The sequence below is a fragment of the Pongo abelii genome, chromosome 2 (assembly GCF_028885655.2).
Source record: "Pongo abelii isolate AG06213 chromosome 2, NHGRI_mPonAbe1-v2.0_pri, whole genome shotgun sequence".
Taxonomy (NCBI): domain Eukaryota; kingdom Metazoa; phylum Chordata; class Mammalia; order Primates; family Hominidae; genus Pongo; species Pongo abelii.
Window position 1 is genome coordinate 174,912,552 of NC_085928.1, and position 26,568 is coordinate 174,939,119.

General features: G+C 30.3%; 1 protein-coding gene across 1 annotated transcript in view; it reads right to left on the reverse strand.

Moving 5' to 3' along the window:
• The window catches only part of SI (sucrase-isomaltase), a 98,207-nt gene extending 72,576 nt beyond the window's left edge, over nt 1-25,631 (reverse strand). The window contains exons 1-13 of the mRNA XM_024244753.3: nt 25,568-25,631; nt 22,998-23,115; nt 21,639-21,775; nt 18,047-18,167; nt 17,691-17,800; nt 16,300-16,451; nt 14,229-14,400; nt 12,413-12,512; nt 11,307-11,419; nt 8,890-9,015; nt 8,156-8,287; nt 7,947-8,066; nt 4,156-4,269 (exon numbers count right to left, since the gene is read on the reverse strand). Of these exons, the coding sequence (XP_024100521.3) occupies nt 4,156-4,269; nt 7,947-8,066; nt 8,156-8,287; nt 8,890-9,015; nt 11,307-11,419; nt 12,413-12,512; nt 14,229-14,400; nt 16,300-16,451; nt 17,691-17,800; nt 18,047-18,167; nt 21,639-21,775; nt 22,998-23,115 (1,515 nt within the window). The 5' untranslated portion in view covers nt 25,568-25,631. The remainder of the gene's footprint in view (nt 1-4,155; nt 4,270-7,946; nt 8,067-8,155; nt 8,288-8,889; nt 9,016-11,306; nt 11,420-12,412; nt 12,513-14,228; nt 14,401-16,299; nt 16,452-17,690; nt 17,801-18,046; nt 18,168-21,638; nt 21,776-22,997; nt 23,116-25,567) is intronic.
• Nucleotides 25,632-26,568: the final 937 nt, after the last annotated feature.

Genomic DNA, 26,568 nt, shown 5'->3' on the forward strand with positions numbered 1-26,568 from the left:
TTAAAAACATGTAATGGTGAATCATTTGTATTGTAGTCATTTGTTTCATAAAATTATAATTATAACTAGACATACTTATTTAGTTTGCAAAAGCTTCCCTAAATATTGAGTTCCTCTGACCCAAGCACACTCAATACGATTATTCATCTCTATTATTCTCAAAATATTCTCATAAAAGTTTCTAACTATGGATATAAAAATAACGTAAGGAAATTTGATACATGGAATTGAAATGATAAATTAATGGTGCTCAAGGGAAAAAAGAATAGATTTGTTATCATGACACGTTTAATCGGTATATATTTCCACTTCCCAAATGTTTTCAGAGTAAGCAGAAATGAGAGAAATTAATATAGTTATTCCAAAGTACAAAAATATCTAAAGCTACATTGAGTTATTTTTTTAAAATTGTCTGGAATGTTATATTCAATTTTGTTTCCTGTGTCCAGTAGAAATTAATAATGGTATACCATAGTTACACAGCAAATAAGTGTAGGTAAACTATGTTTTTCTTCATGATTCCACCAATAACATTAAATTTTTAAAAAACTGCTGCTGAAATGTATAATTTGGGAATAGTGAGCTGCATTATTTTAAATTTTAAAAGAGTCTTTTTCTAAACAATTTTAACATCCGAGTATATAATATAGTTGAGGAACTGCAAGGGCAAAACACTCAACTATGATATTAATATCATTTCTATTTGAGTTAAATATATGTAAATTTGCCATAAATTTCACAAAATCTTTCATCACTGAAAGTAAACATTATTATTTAATTTAAGGATGAACACTTTTTTTAGAAAAAATTAATTGGTTTACTGAAAATAATTTTAAAAATATTTAAAAGTTTTATCGTATGATCATTTTAACATGATTGAATCAGAATGTGATTATTTTGCCATTTCACAATAAAAGGGAAAATAGCTTTTTGAACCAAGAATATAAATTATTAACCTACTGAGGCAAAAATTTTTTAAATAATTTTAACCATATTTTACATAAAACATGACATTTAATATTTTAGTAACCTTCCTTAAATATGTCTAAAGTATGTCTATATAGCAAGATTGTATTAAATTAAACTTACTACCCATATTTTAAAAGAATTTATCTATTGTGTTTTTTAAGTGGCATTTTGAAAATTATAAAAGCATTTTAATTCTCTAACTTATCCAAATGATTTAAGTGAAACTACAGTTATTTAATATCATATACCAGTGCGTTAAATTAAGATTTTTAATATTGCAACTAGTAGATTTGGAACATTGTAGTCATGAGGCAAAAGGCTCAGTGGATTGACAGTAATAAGAACATCTGAAGATATGTAGGTGTCATTCAAATCATCTTAAGTCTATTAAAAACTACTTTTTGAGGCCAAGGTGTGTGGATCACTTGAGTCCAGGAGTTCCAGACCAGCCTGGCCAACATGGCAAAACCCCATCTCTACTGAAAATACAAAAATTAGCTGGGCGTGGTGAAGTGAACCTGTAATCCCAACTCCTCGGGAGGCTGAGGCAGGGAGAATCTTTTGAACCTGGGTGGCGGAGGTAGCAGTGAGCCAAGATAGCGCCACAGCACTACAGCCTGGGTGACACAGCAAGACTTAATCTCAAAAAAAAAAAAAAAATCGTCAACTTTGTTTCTGAGAATGTACCTCAAGCTTCTTTAAAATTCCTTAAAAATTGTGATAGTGATCTGACAGCATTTTATGCTCACATTTAAACTAAATCTAAGTATATATAGCCCTGTTTTTAAAAGAATTTGTAAAAGAATTTCATTTTTATAAGATTCACATGAAATGTAGAAAGAATATAACCAAATAAGCTTCTAGTTATTTGGATATGTAAACTTACTTGGACATATCTTCTTAATAAAATTTATGTTTCCAAATACTATATATTAAATTATTCAGTTTTTTCATTGAATAATTTTGCTTATTAGATTTTTAAGAATAGAACCAAAATAACAACATGATATCAAAATATGCATATGTATTCAAAAAATGGAAATGGTATTTTAATTTTTAAAATATTGACTAACACTTTTGTTTTGAAATCATAGCTTTGATCTTAATTATATTAAGTACAGTAGGCTTTTGTTTCTCAACTATTCGATTATCTCATAAATGATGTAAAAAAAGAGAATTCAAATTTATTATATTTTATACGCAAAAACTATACTTCGATGACAATTAAGCTCACATCATTTCCCAAAGTGATTTTAATATTTAAACCTAAAATTCACAAATATTAGCATGGAAACTAAATTACAAATCTAGTAAATTATAAAACTACTTTTATACTTGACATAAATATTAAAACTTTATCAGTCGAATAACAACTTGTTTTAGCTGGATCAGAAACAATAATCTGAAGAAAGTGAAATAATTAGATAAACCACTTAGCAGTGTGATATGGCAAGTATTTAAGTAATAGCTAAAAGTAGAATAGCCACTGTTTATCCATGATATATATTAGTTCACTGATGTTCACTGATCTTTGAAATTATACTGCTTTTTATGTTGTGTTTTTTGTTTGTTTGTTTAAAGTTTAGTTACAGTGCTTCTTGTAGCAGTGTTGGAAATACTCTGCCTTTCTCAGATAACCTTCTCTCCCACACTTTGGAGGTGAATCAGGAATTTCAGTTCTCAATGAATGCAAGAAATGCAACATTCTCTCTTTCTATAACACAATCAGGCTCTGTCTCACTAGTCCTACAGTATTATTTATACTTGTAACTTTGCCGTAATCAAAGTGGCTCCTAACTAAGAAAAAAATAAAAGACTAAAGAAACTTTCAATATAGGTTAAATAATATAAGAACTAGAATTTAAAATAAAGCTCAAGATCACAGTAAATTTTTTAAATTTCTACCAATTGCTAGTTATTAGTGGTGTGATATCACTGATTTTATGTTAAATAACTGAAGCCTTTTCATCTTCATTTTGTTACTGTCATCATAGGAATCCTGAAGATTATGCTAATCCTTTACCCAAATCCATGTTGTCAGCAGAAACATAATTTTTCCATCTTTGTATTCCCAACATGTCTGATAGATACACAATGCAAAATAAATATTTGCTAACTAAATGATTGATTGATTTAATAAATAAGTGAATAATTAGAATAATGATTGAATCAATAATGAGCACTTAAGGAAAATAGAGATGGTATGGACCTAAAAACCAAAGAAAATACAGTCATCCCTAGTGTGTCCATTATGCATTTTTTCCAAATTCTTGCCAGTTGTAATTTAGTTTCTGTCCCTAGCAGCAGGCCATCAATAACTACAGATACACAACTTCATTTAAAGAAACTCTTAAACACTTGTATTTTTTTTTTCTTTTCTGAGGCAGAGTTTCACTCTTGTTGCCCAGTTTAGAATGCAGTGGCACCATCTTGGCTCATGGGCAACCTCTACCTCCCGGGTTCAAGAAATTCTTCTGCCTCAGTTACAGGCATGTGCCACCAAGCCCGGCTAATTTTTGTATTTTTAGTAGAGACGGGTTTCACCATGTTGGTCGGGATGGTCTCGAACTCCTGACCTCAAATGATTGGCTCACCTCAGCCTCCCAAAGTGCTGGGATTACATGCATGAGCCACCACACAAGACTCTATTTTTCTTTAATAAGTTTGTGAGCAAACTAGGATTCTGTTTGTTGCTTTTTTGAGATACAGTAATACTTAACCTATTGCCAATTTTTATTTGTTCTGTTCCATAGCTTACTAAAGAGAAGTCTCTATAGGACAGGGGCTTATTCAGATCATATTGCTGCTGTTGCTTGACTGTTATAAACTTTAATAAATGTTTTGCTAATTGCACTGCAATAGGCTTACCACCAAATCTTATTAACTAATTTTCAGGTAAATTATTAGTCATAAAGGAACAAAACCTCACATACAGAAATAAAATTTATTCTATAAAGTGTATTGCTAAAAAAGATAAACCTTGATTGGCATTTTTTGTTTTGTTTTGTTTTCTTACTTATGCACACGACAGGTATATTTATCCGTTCTAGGAAAAAACATTATAGTAGCTTTAAATTTTATGTTGAATACATCAGAAAAAAATATATTTTGTTGACTTAGTAATTTTTACAGATAAATAATTCGATGGTCATTGACCAAAATCATTGGTTTAAAATAGCTACTTACAATCCAAAGTCCATCATATGGCACTTCTTGATGGAAAATACTGCATTCATTTGCCCACCAATCAATGCAGTTTGGATTAGTGAAATCAGGGTATACTGTTAATCCTGGCCATACCTAGAAGAATAGATCATTCACATATATACATAAAAAATAGAAAAATAAATAAATGGAATTTCAAACTAATGAAGTTGAGAATAGTAAAAAAAAAAATAAAGTTATTCTACTTCTTTAGGTATATGTGACTCATATAAATTTACAAGAATATCATGACTATTTAAAATGCATTTAAAGAAGAGCAGTAAAAAAAAGGTGAAATCATGAAGCATTTAGGAAGAAAAAAATTATCAGAATATGGTATAAGGCTGCTATTTTGACTGTAAATTTGTTTTTGAGCATCCTTGTAGGATAGCTTAATAAATACACAATAAATATTCTATATATTTTATATCCCATAAAATAGCACATTAGCTTATTTCCAAAGGTGTATGCCTCCAAGCAATTTTAAAAACTGTCTTTTATGTTTATTTGTATGAATAAACATGAATATGATACATACTGGGCACTATTTCAAGTACTTTCGTAATTACTAACATATAATCTTCATTAGAATTTTTGAAAGCAGGTACTATTTTTATCACCACTTACAGATGAGGTAGGTACTGTAACTAAAGTCATTTTGCAGATTAGAGAAGTGATGCCCAGAGAAGTTAAGTAAGTTGTTCAAAGTCAAACCGCTAATAACAGGTACAGCAGCAATTTAAACCCAAACAGTCTTACATCTGAGTCCATGCTGTTAAACACTATGTGTATTATGCTGTGTTTTTCTGATTTAGGCTTTATGAAAGTATTTTACATTATTTGACTTTTTACTTACAATAATCACATTAGGCAAAGAGAATTTAATTTCAGATAAATTGAGCTAAATTATATTGTTTTGTATCCAAACATTTCAAATTGGCTGTCTGATCTGTCCATAAGGAACAAAGCTGGTGTTAACATGTATTCTGTGAAATATTAATTAAGGGTAGGAAACTGTGTGGGCTTTCTTTTTTTTTACAAAAGGAGTTCATAATTATTTAAAAGACTTTCACCGGAAACTTTAAGTTGGATGAATGTGATAAGAATGAAGCTTATGGCAAAGAGACAGAGCAAAATGGCTGAAAAGAAGCCTCCAGTGACCATTCCCCCCTGCAGAAGCATCAAATTGAACAACTACCCATACACAAAAAAAGCACCTTCCTAAGAACCAAATTCAGGTGAGTGATCAAAGTACCTGATTTTAGCATCATATCAAAGGAAGAGTCATTGAAGAGGGTAGGAAAGAGAGTCTTGGATTGCATACACCAGCCCTCTCACATTCCCCAACAGTGCCCATGGTGCATGGAGAGAGAATCTGTGCACTTTGTGAAGGGAGAGCAAAGTGATTGTGGTCTTTTGCATTAGAACTCAGTATTGGCCTGCCACAGCAGAAAGTACAAAGGGGCAGAAATCAGCTTACACCCATAGATGGAGCATTTAGAACAGCGCTAGCCATAGGCTATGAGTCTGCAAGAGCCATGGCATTTTTGGGCTTGAGGTGCCTCCTAAAGCAGATATAGCTGCAGTTAACAAAGACTTAGATCACAAAACCCGAGTCCCTTAGAATACCCAGAAAGCCTATGAATAAGGATGGGCAAAAACAAGCCTAGACTGTGAAGACTATAATAAATACCTAACTCTTCGGTGCCCAGACAGTGACAAACATCCACAAGAATCAAGACCATCCAGGGAAACAAGAACTCACAAAACGAAGTAAATAAGTTACCAGAGACCAATCCTGGAGAGACAGAGATGTGTGAACTTTCAGACAGAAAATTTGAAATAGCTGTTTTGGGGGAATTCAGTGAAATCCAGGATAACATGGAGGAGTTCAGGGTTCTATCAGATAAATTTAATGAAAATATTGAAATAATTTAAAAGAATCAAGCAGAAACTCAAGCTGAAAACTGCAATGGACATACTGAAGAATGCATCAGAGTCTTTTAATAGTCGAATTGATCAAGCAGAAGAAAGAATTAGTGAGCTCGAAGACAAGCTATTTGAAAATACACAGTCAGAGGAGACAAAAGAAAAAAAGAATAAAAAACAATGAAGCATGGCTACAAGATGTAGAAAATAGTCTCAAAAGTGCAAATCTGAGTTATTGGCCTTCAAGTGGAAATAGAGAGAGAGAGATAGAAAGTATATTGAAAGGGAAAATGACAGGAAACATCCCAAACTTAGAGAAAGATATCAATATTGAAGTACAAGAATGATATAGAACACCAAGCAGATTTAACCCAAAAGAGACTACCTCAAGACATTTAATAATTAAATTCCCAAAGGTCAAGGATAAAGAAAGAATGCAAAAAGCAGCAGGATAAAGGAGACAAATAACATACAAAGGAGCTCCAATATATCTGGCAGCAGACTTTTCAGTGTAACATTACAGGCCGGGAGAGAGTGGCATGACATAATTAAAATACTGTAGAGAAAAAAAAAAACAAAAACAACTTTTATCTCAGTAGAGTATATCCAGTGAAATTATCCTTCAAACATGGAAAAGAAATATAGCCTTTCTCAAGCAAAAGCTGAGGGATTTCATCAACATCAGACAAGTCCTATAAGATATGCTAAAGAGAATTCTTTGTACAGCATTGTACAGATCATCCAGACAGACAGAAAACCAACAAAGAAACATTGTCTTTAATCTTTATTATAAACTAAGTGGACCTCATAGATTTTTACAGAATATTGTATCCAATGGCTACAGACATTCTTCGCTTCAGCAGATGAATTATTCCCAAGGGTAGACCATATGTCAGGCCAAAAAACAGGTCTTAAAATATATTTTTTTAAAAATTGAAATCATAGCAAGTATTTTCTTCCACCACAATGGAATAAAATTAGAAATAAATAATAAGAATAACTTTGGAAGCTATATGGAAACATGAAAATTAAACAATATGCTCCTGAATGACCATTGGGTCAATGAATAAATTTAGGAGAAAATTTTACAAATGTTTTTAAAACAAATGATAATGGAAACACAACGTACCAAAATCTATGGGATAAAATGAAAGCAGTGCTAAGGGGAAAAATTATAGCAGTAAGTACCTACATCAAAAAAGTTGAAAAACTTTAAATAAACAACCTAATCATATGTCTCAAATAACTAGAAAAGCGAGAGCAAACCAAACCCTAAATTAGTAGCAGAAAAGAAAAAAATGATCAGAGAAGAAATACATGAAATTGAAAAAAACAGTACAAAACAGCAACAAAATGAAAAGTTGGCTTTTTGAAAATATAAACAAAATCAACTAACCTTTAGCTAGACTAAGAAAAAAACCAAGGCCCAAATAAATAAAATCAGTGATTGAAAAGGAGACATTACAACAGATAACACAGAAATGCAAATAATTTTTAGAGGCTACTATGAGCAGCTATATGCCAATAAATTGGAAAACCTAGAAGAAATGCATAAATTCCTAAACACATACAATCTACTAAGATCAAACCATGAAAAAATTTATCTGGTGTATCTTTACATTTTGCATGACTTCTTATAAGAACTGTTTTTTAAATTCTTGGAATATATTCTTTGTCCAATATTTTTCTCCACAATTAAAATATAAAATTCAGACTTGAAGGCAGACATACACACACACACACACACACACACACACACACACACAAATGCACATCCACAGAAACTTTATGATTTCAGAGAAGAAAATTTGAGCAACACAATTTTAATAAATGGCATATTTTACCTCTCCAATAATTGGTGTACTTCCATCTGACTCATTTATCCACACATGTTGTGTGTTTCCTCTCTCATAGGTTGCATATGTTGTTCCACTGGCACGTCTACCTATGGAAATTGCAGGGTCCTAATAATAGAAAGAACAAACTATGCAAAATCTATTAACTTACACATGTGTAAACACTAAAAATGTATTAATGTATAATTGATTATTACCAAGATGATGACATATTTCTGTCCATGGTCATGCAAATCTTGCACAAATTGAGGGAGTCCATTAAATGCAACTTGATCATAAGTAAAGTCTTTCTTGTCTTCCATGTAGTCAATATCAGTGACCTGTGTATCCTGAAAGTTAGAAGATTGTATTTCAATACATAGTACTGAAAGAGCTCTCTAATCAGGTCAATCTTTAACTCCATTGAACGTGTATTATAAACATAACCCTTAAAAAATAAATGAAAGTCCATCCATTTCATTTCAGTAAAGAAGCAATTGTATTGTTTGTAAACTGGTTTTTCTAATTATTAAGTACAAAAGCATTAAGTGATTATTCATATTTGTCAGTGATAATGACTAGAATGCATTGTTTTTGTATACGTGGATTTCAACATAGAAAAATCAAAAACATACATTTCAGAAAATTTTTTTTAAATATATAGATTCTAAAATTAAGGTCTATTTTAAAAACTAAATATGATTTTATTTATAGTGGAATATGTATTCTGTTCTAGTATAACTAACAATCGATTCTTCAAAAGCATGTATTTGTACTTTCAGGAGGCAAGGGCATTACATATGAGATAAAATATACTTTACAATTAAAAGGCAGCTTTGTAATTATATTATATAATGTATATAGTAGATATTCCTGACAATTTCCTACAGTTATTATTATGTGACAGTATTTAACTTGATATATATTCCCACGAACCCTTCATTCTACTTACAAATGGTATGCCAGCTTCCCGGTTTCTCCTTACCACTTCTTTCACTACATCTAGTGATTTATAATTCCAGCGACTTAGTTGGAATCCAAGACTCCAATATGCTGGCATTGCTGGTAGTCCAACAAGCTTAAAGTAAATGAGCATGTAATTAGCTTGAATAGAAATAAATATATTTATCATTAATAACCAAGGTTAATGTGCCTCTTATTTTCTTATGTCTCTAAAATTCATTTAAGTTTATATAATTTAAATAAACATTTAGTGTTACCTGGATTCTAAACAATTTCCTATTCTATTTGAATGTGTTATGAAATTTTTAACAAGTTTATGTCTTGTACTTCACGTTTTAGTTTGTGTTTAAAAATTAGAAAGTGCAGCATATCAGAAAGTAGCATTTGCCAAGATATGTTTTGTCTACTGTAGAAAGTTAAATAAGATAATACAAGAAAAGCAACAAATAAATAATAAAAGGGAAAATTTTCTACCACACTCCTATTTTCTATTACAAGTCACCATACAAGAAAAACAGAAAAGATGTTTAAAAGTACAGAATTTCTGTTTCCTTACATTTTGGCAGTTATCTATCTCCTGGTTTGCAAAAATGTTAATAAAATATATGTTCTGCAATACTCCCACCCAGTTATTGCATAGGCTCTTTCTTAATCACATGCAGTGCCTCAGCTTCATTTCTTCCTCCTGGGGACAAATGGATTGCCATCTCTTCCTATTTCTGCAATGGCCCAAGCAATCTCAGTGCAAGAGAATATCAGTGTCACATTACAACAGATGATATAATTTTGCACATGGAAATTTGCATGTAACTGGTGTTATTTTTTTTCACCAGTTAGGTTATATATGATGCATAATCATATTCAACATAATAAATTTTCTTTGGTTTAGGCTTTTATATACATATTTTATATATATATATTATATATATATATATAGGATCCAACATTTTTCCATGAGCTATATGTAAAAAGCTACTAGGTAACAATCAAAAAGAAATTAATTACTCATGTTGGGTTATTGTTTTGTATTCAAATGAAATACTAAACTTATTTCAAACTTGATATCAAATAAACCTGATATCAAATAAAGCTCTCAAGAATTAGTATGTTTTAAACTGTACTCCTAAACACCATAGGTTCAATAGAATTAAATATTTAGACATGTGATTGAAATTTCTTCTCATATATGTGTGAAGAATCAACATATATGTTGACATAAATTTCTCTCATATATATGTAAAGAATCAACATATATGTAACAATACTCTTTTTGAAATAGTTTGACATTCTGCTGACTTTTCTTAACATGTGGGAGATAGCTATGCCAATTGATGTTTGACAATTGGAATGTCAAAGAGTATTGTTTCTCTCCCTTGTTCGTGTGATAACCACACACAAAGTCTATATGTAGGCCAGCCTAGAACTGTAATTATGTAAATTTTGTGTGCTTCTTTTCTAAATTTTACATTTATAAACATAAATTTGGGAATGATTAGACATTGTAAATGATTAAACTGAAAAAAACCTTAGCTGTGCTCATTTCAGCTTTTTGGATCCTAATTTAAAATTTTTTTATAGTAATCAATTCTCTTTTGAGATCATTTTTGCAAATGGGAATTTTATGTCAAAAGGTATATCAAGAAAATAAGATTTTTAAAATAGGCATAATCTTAAAATCTTATACCAATGAAAATAATTTTCTTTTCCATTATAACACCAGGAATCATATATATCAACAGTTAGAAGAGAGAAATTACATGAAAGTTTTAGAATCATCTTCAGTGTAAGTCCTGGGTTCCCCACCTCTCTAAAGCCCATATTGGGCTCAGGTATACAAGATGTTACTAAATATGTAAATAAGAGTTGCTTAGATAGTAATTTGAGATGTAAAGTTTCAGGCTAGGTTTCAAACTCAAACTTCTGAAGTCCCCAGGATAAGAGCCAATTTTCCTGGAGTTTACCTGCTATGAATTTATAGCTAGATTCATTGGTCTTCTCACAACTCAGTTACCTCTAGGATTTTGGCCAAAAGGATATATGACCTACACATTTATTGCCTAACCTCAGTGTTAAATAAGATAGTTCCTTTTGCTTTATCCCATCAGATAAAGTCATGAATAAGTAAATATTTAATTTTCAACATCTCAATGAAATCCAATTCTTGAACTCAGCTGCCTAGAAGTAAGAAATTTTGAATTCAGAAACATAGATACTTGGGTATATGTAGAGTTCATTGTATAGGGGAAAAAAAAGAAAACCACCCAGCTGCATCTTAAATATAAGATTTTTGAAAACATTTAGCTAAGAGGCCCCTACTATGTAAAATAAAGTCATCTAAATATGTGGTCATGTTAGATGAAATAAAAGTACGCAGAAAAAATTTTATAAAATAGACCTGAAACACACCTGTTGATACTGTTGAACTACTTGTTCTGGTGTATCTCCTAGAAAGATGTAAAAATCCAGAATGCCACCGGTAACTCTATATGTTACTATTGGAGTAGGCTGGATAAAAATCTCTGCAAAATAAAATGGGTAAACTTATATGTAAATAATGAAAGGGATTATGGTAACTAATTGCAAAGTCCATTTAAATTAATTTGTATTAACTACATTATTTTACAATATTTTTAAATAATTAAGGGATAATGAAATATTGAATGCAGGAATAACATAGGAAAAAAAGTAAAACGCCAACATGTCTGAGGCTTATAATAAAATATCCCAGCTATTTTCTTTCACAGATGGTGGCAAAAGCTTCCCTGGATATTGCATTGCAAAGGGTTAGTTGCAAAGGATTATTTCTCTGACGACCAAAAGATTTTTCTCTAAAACTGCATTTTTAATTAGTCATTTAAATTGAAGATTATCTGAAAGATCATATTATCACATATTAATTTCTGAAAGACAAAGTGTCAAAAGTTTTTCTTTTGACACTTTAACTTTTCTAAATGTTTAGAAAAATTTAACTTTTCTAAATGTAAGACACAGTAACTGACCGGATAACCACGTAATAAACTGATCCTGCGGAAATGTGATTAATTTCTTTAATTTTTTATTATCACCAATTCGCCTATTAGATATTACACTCATAATATTAAAAAATAAAATACATTATATGAATTATGATAAACTAAAAAAAAATAGTCTTTTTTCTATTTCCATAGACATCTTTTTTGTTTTCATTTGCAGTGGCATGTTTACTTATCTCGACAAATGAGATTGTGGGAATGAAAACACCCATTGGCATGGATGTGTTTCAGTATTCCTTTGAAAGGAAAATAGAGTGCCTGAATACCACAGCATAGCACACTCTCCCTAAAATAGATGCACTGGCATGCAAAAATTGATTTTGTCTTTAATTTCAAAATCTTCTTATAATAATTTCACATGTTAATATTAACTATAACAGAGTTTACTCTCACATACAATATGCATGATTGAAATAAAGAGAGCAGTTAAAATATTTCAAGTGAAATCTATAAATATATTATCAAATAAATTATTCTTACCCATTGCATTGCTATTCATTAAAAAAACACCAAATGACTTTCCAGATGTATCTTCAATACACATAAAGAATGTTTGATGGCCATATAAATTATTATTATTCTGTAAGGCAAGAATTTGAAAATACAATTTTCAAATATATTTAAAACAAAAAGATTATATATTTTATATGCTCTTCATTAATTAATTTGTTGCTATAATTTACTTCTCCTGTTTCTACACTAATTGTCTTCACTATATGTACCAATGAAACATTATAGGTAAAACAAAAAACTTCAAACTTTTTAACATTATTAATATAGTAATGTGTAAAATATATAACATATATATTATACTATTAATATATTACTTAACTGTCCTGTTTTATTTTAATTACATTAATTTTAATAACTTATGCCCAGGTGGGTGGATCACGAGATCAGGAGATCAAAACCATCCTGGCTAACAGGATGAAACCCTGTCTCTACTAAAAATACAAAAAATTAGCTGGGGGTGGTGACACGCACCTGTAATCCCAGCTACTCAGGAGGCTCAGGCAGGAGAATCGCTTGAACCCAAGAGGCGGAGGTCACAGTGAGTTGATATAGTGTCACTGCACTCCAGCCTAGGTGACAGAGCGAGACTCCATCTCAAAAATAAATAAATAAAATAAATAAATAAAAATAAGTAAAAATAATAACTTAGTCATTATAAGGTAATGGCATGTTTATCAATTAGGCCCATGTATGCCCAAGGTACTGCAGGAGCTTCCAAAATGATATGTAGCCTCATAAAAATTTAGTAGTCTGTTTCTTGAGAGCTGATGAGGAGCTGACATGATAGAGACAAACTGGAAATACACTGATATGATGAAAGGAAAAAGACTTCCTGACTAATTGGATATGGATTTTTAAAGGAAAGGATGTATGGAAATTAGCTCTGACAGTCTCACTCTGATGTTGATTATAGATAGTGATGCTGCAAACAGAGATTAGTAAAATTTATTAATAATTCTGTACCAAATGAAACTCTTTAAAACAACTACTCACTGGTTTATTTTTGATATAGAAATAATATTGCCATTTAAAAAGCAATAACTGACAAACATTTGACCCAAATCAATCATGAATCAAAAATTTTTTTTTAAAGGTATGACGTTTGGTCTCAAAAATCTACATTTTTGAGCAACAAACATAGAAACAAACATATACAGGAATAATACACTAATAAGATTATTATACTAAGTCAAGTATAAAGATAAAGACTAAGTCCTTATGGGAGAGTTTGGGAGAAGTTCTTATGAGATAAAATTTTCATTGAGTGCTGAATGATATATGAGTGATAAAGAACATTAAGTTTCAGTACTTACCAAAAAAACAAACTGTGCAAAGATTTGAAGTTATGGAAAATGACCATATATTATAGAACAGTAAGAAGGACAGAGATGGGTGAGATAATATCTGGTAGCTAGGCAGACATTGTATTATATGAAGACATGTAAAACAGTGTTCGGAATTATTCTAGTGCAATGGCTAGCCATTGATGGATATAAGTACAAGGTGTGTGAAAAAGGAATAATAAAGTACGATCATGAAAGTCAAAATAAAACATTTATAAACTGGAAATCCTGTGAAAACCTTTACAAAATCTGTTAGTCACTGAGTCAATTTAGAACCTATCAATTGTCCCTCCCAAGCTAAACAAGCTTCTGTACTGGTATCAGGGACATTCAAATAGTTTAGTTGATCAGTTAAAATAAATGCTGTTTTCAAATATGCTAAGATTATCATCTGCTGCAATATAATGATTTTATTTATAGCAAGAAAAATAATTTCTTACATCACCAGGAAGTTGGTCTCGAGTAAAAATGGGCCATGTTTTCCAGGATAAATCATGACGAAATCTCTTATGAACCTGTTCTCCAATACCATAAATATAATCACTTGGAAGACGGGTTGAGATCTGTAAGTACTGGTCAGAGTACACTAAGGGACCAATGCTGGTGTCAAACCTGCACCATAAAAGAAATGAAGAAATAATCTAATATATAGATATATATAAAATGTTCTACCAGATACAGGTTTATGTTAACGTCACCCAGAATGTTTCATTTTAAACATGCCAGTGGTTAGCTTTGGTCACTTCTTAGAAACACACAAATTACCCCATAAAAGAAATTTGTTCACTGCATCAACACAATTTTTGCCAATATATTTCACATCCATTTCTTCCTTTACTTTTCATCACAAGATCAAAGCATAACTACCATTATCAATCACATTTCAAAGATGACACAAAGTGGGATAATTAATTGATGTTTTTACTGGTCACAAACTGGTAGGCAGGAGAGCCAAGTTTCAAACCCAATTCTGCTTGCTCTAGGTACTAGATTTTAAAATACAGTATTTTACTGGCTTCCACACTTAAAAATCAAGTTTGAAAGCATTTTTCCCCCAAAAGGTTTTATGTTTTATGCAGATGAAATATGTACTACAAGAAATGCTAAATGATGTTTATGATTTGTATGCTTTTATTTTTATTGACAATTAGTCATTGTATATAGAGTCAGCCCTCCACATCTGTGAGTTCTGAATTCATGGATTCAACCAACCAGGGATGGAAACTATTTGAGGGGAAAGAAAAGAATGGTGCATCTATACTGAACATATACAGACTTATTTTTCTTGTCATTCTTCACTAAACAATATAGTATAACAATTCTTTACATATAATTTACATTGTATTCATTATTATAGGTAATCTAGAAATGACTTAAGTATACAAGAGGATGTGCATAGTTTATATGCAAATACTACACAATTTTATATAAAGAACTTGACCTTCCATGGATTTTGGTATATTCAGTGGGGGAGCGGGGGTTATCCTGAAAGCAGTCTCCCATGGATACTGAGGGAGGTCTGTATTAATGGGATACAATATGATGTTTTGATGTACATTATTTGATGATAAAACTAACTAACATATACACCACACCACATACTTTTTACCGCAAACATTTAGAATTTATAGTAGTCTCTTAGTACTTTTGCAATATACATTGTTATTATTTTATTATTAACTATAGTCATCATGTTGATTGGTCTCAAAAACATGTTGTTTCTGTCTAATCCTTTGACCAACATCTCCCCCATTCTCCTCCACTCCCAGCCTCTGGGAACCATAATTCTACTTTCTGCTTCTATGATTTCAACATGTTTTAGATTCAACATACAAGGGAGATCATACAGTATTTGTCTTTTCGTGCCTGGCTTATTTCACATGGCATTTAATATTTTTATGATTTAACACAAAGTCATTAACAAAAATACTAAAATACATTTAATAAGAGTAATTGCTGAGATTTAATCTTGACAATTGCTTTATTAACAATTCTTGGGGATACAAGAGCATTTATCTTGGAACCATTCATAGGAAATTACCAAATCTGTTGCACCTGCACCCCTCATACAATCATAATGAAAGTGTTCAGTCTATATTGGATTCTACATATATATAAATTATTTTAATATTAATATGGGAAATAACTCCTCTTTGGTCTTTGAATAGTAACTGTCTGATTCTACAAATTGGCAACAAAATACGATAAATATAAAGGGGAAAGATGCAAGAGCTATTCTAGGTATGTACAAATATATGCAAGGCTAGCGTTGCATTAGTGAAGCTCTCCACCTTCATCTTTGTTCAACCTTTATTTGTAGATTCTAATTTATGTTCCAGTATACTTCATCCACAAGAAACCAAACTCCTTTATCACCATAATTTTTATAAACCTATCCACCCACCCTCTTTTGGGAGGAAATTTATTTCTACTGAAAATGTCTTGAAATTAAGACTTTCCAATTCTATAATAATAGAATAAACTTATATAATTGTAAAATAATATACTTACAAAGTTTTACCATTGCTTTTCCTAATAACTTGGATGCTAAATGGGTTTTGGGTAACCTTCACATCATACAATGTATCAGAAACTGTGGGTCCAGTAAACTCTTTTACATACTGATGAGGAACTTCATATCTTCTACTATTTGGATCAGTAATCTGGAAAGATTTAAGCAAGGTAGCATTACTTGATTCTAAACTATTACTTAATACTCCAATTCTGAATTATTAAATGCAAGTGCCAAATAAAAAATAACGTGGTGATTAGTTTCATAGAAGAGTATTAATCAACTCAGAACCTTAATTTTCACATTTTTGAATGGCTATGCACAGATAAAGTGTATAAATTTTAAAGAAATACATAGAATTAGTTGGTTATGAAGTATTATGTATAAAATTAAGTACAGATTTTTATTGACTGATATAAAAATGACAGTATTACCAAATTTTGATTACAGAATATTAGACCTTTGTGAATTTAATCAATCTCAATGCTTTTCAGTGTTTGGGTCCTTATATAACTATATAAAGATAAGAATCTTATCTATAAAGATAAGAAATTTTGTTTAAAAAAATTTTAGAGAAACTAAAAAGAAGCACTGAAATAAAGCTGAATCACTGAGAAAAAGAAAAATTTAGTTCCAGTGAAATTATTGCTAAAAAGGTGATTACAAAGAATTTGGTGCTGTTTCTACTTCCAAATCCAAAATATTTATACTAGTAAACTACATGCTAAAAAAAAGAAGAATCATAGTTTTTAACATCATGAATAAAATTTATAATCAGTGAAAGTATTATGTTGCATGTATACAACACTAACACTTTTCTCAAATTAAATTTTAGATTAATCTTCTATCATAGCCTGTAGTTTAAATAATAAAAATGTTCAAATGTTTCTTGAGAATGTTTATTTTCTTCAAGGCATTGAGCTAAATATTTTACACGAACGATATTATTTAATGCCTCCAAAAATAAGTGCAGAGCACACTATTATAATTCGTATGTTACATTTGCATAAACAATCTGAGAGAAGTGCAGTTTAATTAATCCTTTGCCTTGGAATAAATATTTCTCAAGAGAGAAAATGTATTTTTAGGATGAAAGGTGTGTTCATCAAACGTCTCACTGAAAGCCCCGACTCCCGGGTTCTCGCCATTCTCCTGCCTCAGCCTCCCGAGTAGCTGGGATTACAGGCGCCCGCCACCATGCCTGGCTAATTTTTCGTATTTTTAATAGAGACGGGGTTTCACCCTGTTAGCCAGGATGGTCTCGATCTCCTGACCTCGTGATCCGCCCACCTCGGCTTCCCAAATTGCTGGGATTACAGGCGTGAGCCACCGCGCCCAGCCCATCAAATATCTTTTAGTATTAAATCTTTGGAAACCTTAAAAACCGAACCTTGAACCGGAAACGATTGGGTGTCTGATTTTGAGTTGTGAAGAGAACACTGTTGATGTCATTTCCAAATAGTGTAGGTGAAGGTATCCTGTTTAATTTGGCTTCAACTCCTTAAAGAATAAAAAAAGCTGCCATGAGTGACTTGATGTATAATGTTAACAATTATTAAATATATTTATGTTATTGTATTTACCACAAATTAGTACTTTTTAAATTTGTTACAATCATGCAAAACTAAGGAATTTGAACATTCTCAGGAACATATTTCTTATTGGATTCTATTTAAGGTATTTTTCCACATTTTCGCTCCAGTTAGAATATATCATATTGAATCATTATGATAGAGGACTTCTTACCAATACTTGTTGTTGTTGTTGTTCCTTGAACATTATAACCATGATTATCAACGAAGAAGCACCAAGGAATAAGAGAGTCATTCCATGGCCTCCAGCAGCAGCCTCTCTGTGCACAAATTCCCTGATAAAATATTTTTAAAGGAATTATATCATTAGTACTATTATCAGATGTCCCAGTCTCTATTTTTCCAATGAATGTATATTTTAAAATAATCTAATTTTTTCAAATATATAATACGCCAAAATAGCATTTGCTCTTTTGTTTCTTCTACCTGGAAGAAATACAAGTATTTAATAAATTGAATTAATTACACCCTGTCAGAAATTTATGACCTGAGATGTGATTATTAAAATCACATATCTATACAAATTTTTGTAAGCTCATGTATTTTAAAGGAAACTGATCTCTAAATAATTATAATTTATTCTGTTGTCATGGTATTGACGTGGAAGAACTGAAATACTTATTTTGTACTAATTATGTATCAAGCTGAAATTTAAACTAGGAGGATGAAAATATGGCCCTGAATTTAAACCCACTTAAAATGTGTAAGGGATTTAATTCTACCTACTTACTAGTTCAATATTTAATTATTTAAACTATCTTAACTAGTTTATGTGCCAGGTATCACAATTGCAATTGTGATTGATGCTGCAATTGCATTCAATCAATAAAGCAAAATACTGAATTCTCAGTAATTTTATCAACCATATGGAAATACTATGTGAAGTGAAAGAAAAATTATAAATGTATATTTATAGTTTAGCAAAATAGTGATGCTATGCATGAACAGCAGTATAATTATAAATCTATGTAAATTTAAGTGTGACACACTTTCATAATTTGAAAAATTGTAGGATTTTCCCCTTTGCTTACTTTCCATGAAAATAAGTTTTTAAAAGCCTCCTTTTTAAACAGCTGAAAGTGTGCACTAACCTTTCTCCTATTTTATCCTCAAATTAAAATGGTATCAGATACAGACACACACACATATATTATATATAGTATATGTACTATATATTTATATATTTTCTATAATATTTAAATAGATAAGTATATAGGATATATGTATATTTATTATATATAATATATTTTATATATTTATTTATATATTAAAATATATATTTATATAAAATAAAAATACACATAGTTTTATTTTATATATAATAAGTATACATATATGATTATATACATATAATTATATATAATATATTTATATATTATATATATAAAATCTCTCTAAACACCATATATATATATGTGTGTGTGTGTGTGTGTGTGTGTGTTTGGGTATGTATTTACATATTTATACCCAAACACACATACACACATATACATTGCAAACTGGGGTACAATTGGATCTAATAACTTATTAGAGTCTAAAGTGTGTGCAACTTTTGATCAGGCAATTTTATCTCCAGTTATCTAACCTGCAGAAATACCTAGCAATACAAAGAGACAATTCTACAAAAAAAATTATTTACAGCAGTCTCTATGAAAGATTTGTATATAAAAGTCTAAATACATTTATATAAATACATCTATAAACACATAAAGGTGCTAAGTTTAAAAAATAAAATGAAAGAAATAAGCACACTATAATCACAATTTAAATAATTAAAAAATATATAGTAAAATAGGCTTACGTTAATTTCCTGAAAATATGCCATATTAGTTTCCTATGTCTTTCATAACAACCATGGAAAAGGTGACTTAAAGCAACAGAAATTGACTCTCTCACCGTACTGGAAGTTATAAGTCCTAACTCAAGGTGTCAGCGGAGCCATGCTGCCTCCAAAGGCTTCACAAAATAATTCTCCCTTTTCTCTCTCCAGCTTCTAGTGGCTCCTGGCAATCCAACAGTCTAAGCTTCCATATAAATCCAAAACTTTATGAATAAGTTACCATTTAAATGATAATCTCTTTAAAATCATTTTGTTAAGTTGCACTTTTCCTAGTTAAAAATGTCAAGAAAACACGCAAATTCTTTTGAGATATACTAAGTTAAACTTTTAAAACTGTAAGTTGTCTTCTTATAAATAACAAGCATAAATATATTGGCTGAGGTTTAACTTGCTTACTTCACAAATATAGTTTATTTCACAATGAAAACATTCTTCAGCAATCTAACAGTTTAGGTTGACACTAAAGACTAATATTAGGCAGGAAAACTGTAAACCATTGACTTTCAAATATTGTTTCCCTATAAGACCTTCAAAACCCATATTGTTCCTAATAGAATTCTATGTTCAGCTTCAATAATTTCTCTCTCTGTCTCTCTCTCTCTGCCTCTTTCTCTCTCTCTCTCAAGAAGGAGTCTCACTCTGTCACCCAGGCTGGAGTACAGTGACGCAATCTCTGCCCACTGCAAGCACCGCCTAAGAAGGTTAAGTAAAGAGAACATCTGGCCACTTTCCTCAGTGTATCTCAGTAAATACTATGTTATTTAGCTCTTCTATCAGTAGGTAAGCTATAGGACCTATTATTTGTAATGTTACTCAAAGGAAAATCTCATCACTTTCAAAGTTTTTTCAAATTAATTAGAAAATTATATGCATATTATGATGTAGGGAAGACAGAATAGGGACAAAATAAATTTTATAGTTTATTCAGTTAATTTGTGTGTGGTAAGGTGGAGTGGAGAAGGTGAAATTTGCAATTGCATATCATATTTGCAAATGCAAATCTTTGCAAAATGTCAATATACAGAGTCAGCCTTCTGCATTTGTGGATACAGCAAACTGTGGATCAAAAATATTTCAAGGAACAAAAATTATCAACATGGTAATAAAAACAATGTAAATAAAAAACAATACATTATAACAATTATTTGTATAACATTTACATGGTATTAGAGTTATAAATACTCTACAGATGATTTAAAGTATACAGGAGTATGTACATAAGTTATATGCAAATACTGCCATTTTATATAAGAGATTTGAACATCTGCAGATTTTGGTATCCTCAGAAGTCCTGAAACGAGTTCTCCGAGGATACCCATGAAGGACTGTACATATACACCCACACACATTGACCTTTATTCCTACTACACAGGTTTGTCGGGAAAAACAGGAAGAGTGAACTTGGGTTACATGAATCCAATTGGTTACTCCTAATTTTCTCCATTTTCTCTTCTTCACTTCTAATTGCTAAATTAAAAACAATTAATAATTTTCATAAAATGAGTATCATTTTATTTTCCACAGATACTTCTTAATGCTATCATTACAAATACTCTATTGGAACATATATACTCACTCTTAAATGTTCTATATTATCAAAGGTGTACTTTCTTCAAGAAGTAGATTTGAGATGACAGAATTTCATGAAGATTCATAAAATTAACAATAACTTGTTAAATATGGATGAATATTAACTTGTTAATTTTAAATTGAGCAGAGATAAAGGAAAGCAAGCTCAGTAACTTCTATTATCTATCATTTTTAATAGGGAGCTATAATAAAATGATAAATGCAGCCTAATTTATGTCTAGATCTTTATTAAATAAGATTGATCCAATATTCAGCAATTATCTTAATATAATAATGTATATATTCATTAAAAATATTAAAGACTTTTGCTGCAGACCTCTGTTGGGAATTGTTCTGGAATGCAGTTTATTCTCACATTGACAGGATCATTTAACGCATTTGGACATTTTCCGAAATCAGAAGGATTTGTAGTCACACGAGTAGTAGCTGGAGTTGAAGTAGAATCACTAATTTCTGGGGGAGGAAAAAACTCAATAAAATAAAACATGACATTAAATTAATTTTCTCAGATTTTTCAAGTAATAAGTACTTTTTGAAAGAATACATGAATTCATATAAAATGAAAATTTTTAAATAAATTTTGCATTTAAAAAGACCCACAAATTCAAGCACTAGTCATCAAAATGAAAAGATCTAATCACACTTTTAAAATTGACAGTGTAGAATCCTACTGACTGTTTCTTCAGAAATACAAAATATATTTACAAAAGGACTTGGTGTAGATTCAAAGGGTAACAAAATATACATTCATACTGTATTTACAATTTGTATTTTATAGCTGAAGAAAGAAGATGGAGCAATATGAGTTATGAAAAACATGTAGAGAAGGTGAGAAGAAATTAGAGAAGAGGAAAGTAGGTGAAAGTAGGTACTTGCAAGGGAATAATTTGATAGGTAAATTAGAGAAAGCTGGAATAGCGAAGAATGGTAGATACCAACTCCATATAAATAACACTCCAGCAATGAGATATCATTAAAATATATTGCTTCATAATACAGTAAGCTCTCAGTTTCTGGAAGTAGGTAAAACAAAAGATTAACAGGAATAGGAAATGCTAACTATAGTCTAGAAGATAATGTGTAACATCCTTTACAATGCTGATTTGCTCAAGAGAGAATAATGAAGAAAGAGATTCAGCATTCCGTATGTACCAACTCTAAATTAGAATTAAAATATTCAGAAAAAGATAATTAAACTATCCAAGTCTTTTTTCAACTTTCCTCTACCGGCCTTCCTCATACAACCTCTCTCTCTCCTTAAAATAAAATCTAACCAGAACAAAGAATATTTGCTAAAATCCTTATTTCCTTTGCAAGTGTGTGAAGGCTGGAGCAAAAACCCAGGTTTTCCCACTAATGAGATGATGCTCACGCCAGTAAGCGATTATTCCACCTTACATTAACGATTTGATCCCTTTGCCTCTTTGCTCTTTGTCAAGTAGCTAGGGAAGGCAATTAATGTCAAAGCACATGGATTCCTTAATAACAATAGTTCATCATTGAAATAAACGGAATATAATGAATAGAAAAAGTTGAAGTAATTGTGTAACTTATCCTGGATTTTTCTATGAGTGTTTCATCTTATACAGATTATTTTTTAACACCTACAACTATTGTGGAGTAACTTCCTCCTAACTTCACGATAATGTAGACATGCTTTTAATGTACTACTTACCATCAACAGCAGGTGTCTTAGTTGCTAAAACAACAATTAAGGCAATAGCTATTATAGTAACTATGACAAAGAGGACAATCAGAGAGATTTCTAATCCACTAAATTTCTTTCTTGCCATCTAAAAACAGAAAAGAATATACATTTAAAATGTAAAATATATAAATATAATAAACCACCACCAATTCTCATGAAATTACATACATTCTTTTTTTTTAAGAATTACATACATTCTTTTTTTAAAGAATTACATACATTCTTTTTTTTAAGTACAATGCAGAGTTGCAGACAGCACTTACATAATATCCTAAATTAAGCACTTACTTAATAATATATTAAGCATATACTTAATAACCTGAAACTTATACTGATATAAAATGTAAGCAACACATGCAATTTAAAGTGAAAGGAATGAATTACTGATGCACATTACAGTAGTAGTACACTAAGACGAAAATACAGATGGAAAAAAAATCTTCAAGTAGGTGTGTCTTGCCTTCTCATTTAGAGCATTTTGCAAGGCAAAGGCTTCCACTTGCACTGTTTCTCAATTCTCACAACAATTCTATGAAGGAAATAGTTATTCACATTTTACTAATTAGGAACTTTAAGCTTAAGAGAGAATAAGTTATATTTCAAAGTTAAAAACTTGTTTTTTCTTGAACTCTCGTCTCTCTAATTCCAACACTACTTTCTACAATAATATTGTTGAAAAGAACATAAATACATATATTTTATAGAATAGTATATATTTGGGAGTTGCTACTCTGTTTAAAAATCTTTTGGATTTTCACCAAGTTCCTCCATCAAACAGCAGCAAATGAGATATACAAAACTCTCATATCAAAAATACATATTTATGATTAGATGACATTATACTTTTGAGGTAGCATATAGAATATACCCAAATGTAGACTGGAAATAACACATCTCCAATAATTATCTGAAAGCATGTTTATTTAATTTAATTTTGACCACATATGTCTTATTTTTCTTAGTTCTCAAGTTTCCATGGATTATCTGTATTCTATGATTTTAGTATAAATCTTAATTTAAAGACATATACCAAAGTATAACTTAGAATTTCTACAGTAAATGCTTTAATAAATTATTGGGTTTAAAAAAAATTTTTTTTTGGTCTCACAATGGTCCCTGTTCTGTAACTATGTCAACTCATGTACCCCGTTGTCCCAACCTAAACACCTTTTTTCTTCTTCCATATGTTTTACAACATGCAATCATTCAATAAGTCCATTTGACTTTATCTTCAAAGTGTTTTTAGAATTATGCCTTCATTTTATCCCCAGCACCACAGCATAATTTTAAATAACACATTGCCTTCATATCTGCTGTTCAATTTCAATCCCTCCCCATCCACTCTTCTAGGTGAATTCTAAATTTTGCTCAATTCAAATGCCATGGTGAGTTCCTTACCACTCTGAGGCACAGTTAATCTAGCCTTTCTTCATTTACCATAGCATATTAAATGTCCATTGCAATTATTTATGTATATGTCAATTTCCTCAATTAGATCGTTACATTCTTGTTAGCAAAAATTATAAAAGTGGTTAGAAACTAATATTAAGTAAGCAAAAACTTAATTTTTTAGTATAGCTTATAAATGAATATCTGCAGATTAGCATTTATTCTTAGTATATAATTTTCTGTTACAGATATGTAAGCTGTTTATTGCATCAGTAATCTTCAAAGAAAATGAATGTAAACTAAACAGAGCAACAGGTAACATACAAAGCTGTTCAAAAAATTAAGCCCAGTTGCGTGATGTTATGTTGAGAAATGACAAAGTTACATTTAGTGTACAACTTTAAATAAGTGTAAATCTAGTTTGAAGTGATAACCTACTTTGCTACCAAGAAGTCAATAATGAGAATTGTGCTTTCCTTTTTGATAAGGGAAGTCTTAAAAAATGCATTTTTGTCATGAAACAAACTCTCCTTTGTCTAAAAAAATCAAAACAAAATTTAAAACAATTGCTTAAAATTACTGTGATAAAAAATATGATCCCTGTAATTTTGGATTACAGTAATTTTGAGCAACTCTTCTTGGAAAATATATATTGATACCCTTTCTCTGCATATTTATTATGAAGATGAATAATACTTTATTGTATAACAACTTGATAAATGATCTTTAAAAGGTCAGCTAGGAAACAGTAATGTTTTATAAATGTAGCATTCTATTCTATATAGATTTTCTTAAAATATATTTCAGCATACTTTATTAGAGTATTCATCTATTTTTTAAAATCTTAATCAATACTTATTTTCTTTCATATAGAGTCATTAAACAAAACTTGCTATGATTCCACCTAAGTCTTACAAAAGTTATAATGAAGAGTTGGGCCAAAAAAAATCCTGTCTTTAAAAAAATTAGAAATATTTTTTCCTGTTTAATACAAGGTATTACATATTTTAAATGGCAACTCAAAATATATGATATTGCTATTTTAACATAGTGCAGATAGACGGGAATACTGCTAACACAAATTAAGAAAAAAATATAATTAGTTGAAAACATAAAAATAACAAAAAACATATGAGCCATAGACTTACCTTATTTCATAGCCTGTTTTGTTTGCTAGGTTGTACCAGACTTGGATAAGGCTGCCAAAATAATGATCAAGGAAAGTTGCTTAGGTATATATTGACCTACTCATAAAGTTTTATTGCACCCTCACCAGCCTATCAGTATTTAATAATCTTCTGCTCAACATGCAATTGTTAAAAGCCTTAACCCCGAAAGTAGTTTACATAAATGTTTCTCTCTGGGAATCTAAGTTAATTAGTAACTGTACTGTCAGATACTCTTTGATTTCTCAAAGCTGTGAACTATTAATATCTTAAGAACATAAAAGTAGTTCTTTCTATTTTTTCTCTTTTCAAAATTATATTTATTTTATATTTGGATTTTGTTATAATAACTATTTTGTCTCATTGTGTGCAATTTAGTTCCTCACTGGAAAGTAGAAACATATTTGAAAGACAGAATCTGTAAAAAATTTTCAGGATATAACAATTAGAAGATAATATTTTAGAAAAAGTAATGATTAAATAAAAATTATTCCCTATATCTTGTCTTCGATCTTAAGGTTGAAAAAGTGACCAAATCCTTAAGTATATAACATAAAGTAGAGGTGTACAGAGCAGTAATTTAGAGATAAAATCAACATTTTTATCTATTTATTTACCACAGATAGCACTCATTGAATTATAAAAAAACATACTGTAAACCTTCTCATTTCATGTAGTAAAAAATGTATAAAATTAATTACACTCCTGGTTTAAGCTAGCATAATGTTTAAAAGCAAGGGATTTGATATAATAAATTTGGATATAAATGCTGTCTGTACTATGCTTACCTGAGAAATTGTGGGCAAAATACTACCTATAAAATCACTAAGAGAATTATATGAGCTAATATTGCTTAATTATTGTTGACCCCAATTTGACTCTGAAATTGTCAGAGTCTAAGCCTTGCATACCATGTGGACACTACGTTTTCAACAAAATATATATTAAAATAATGTGTTTGCATAAAGTAGAGCAATTAGTTT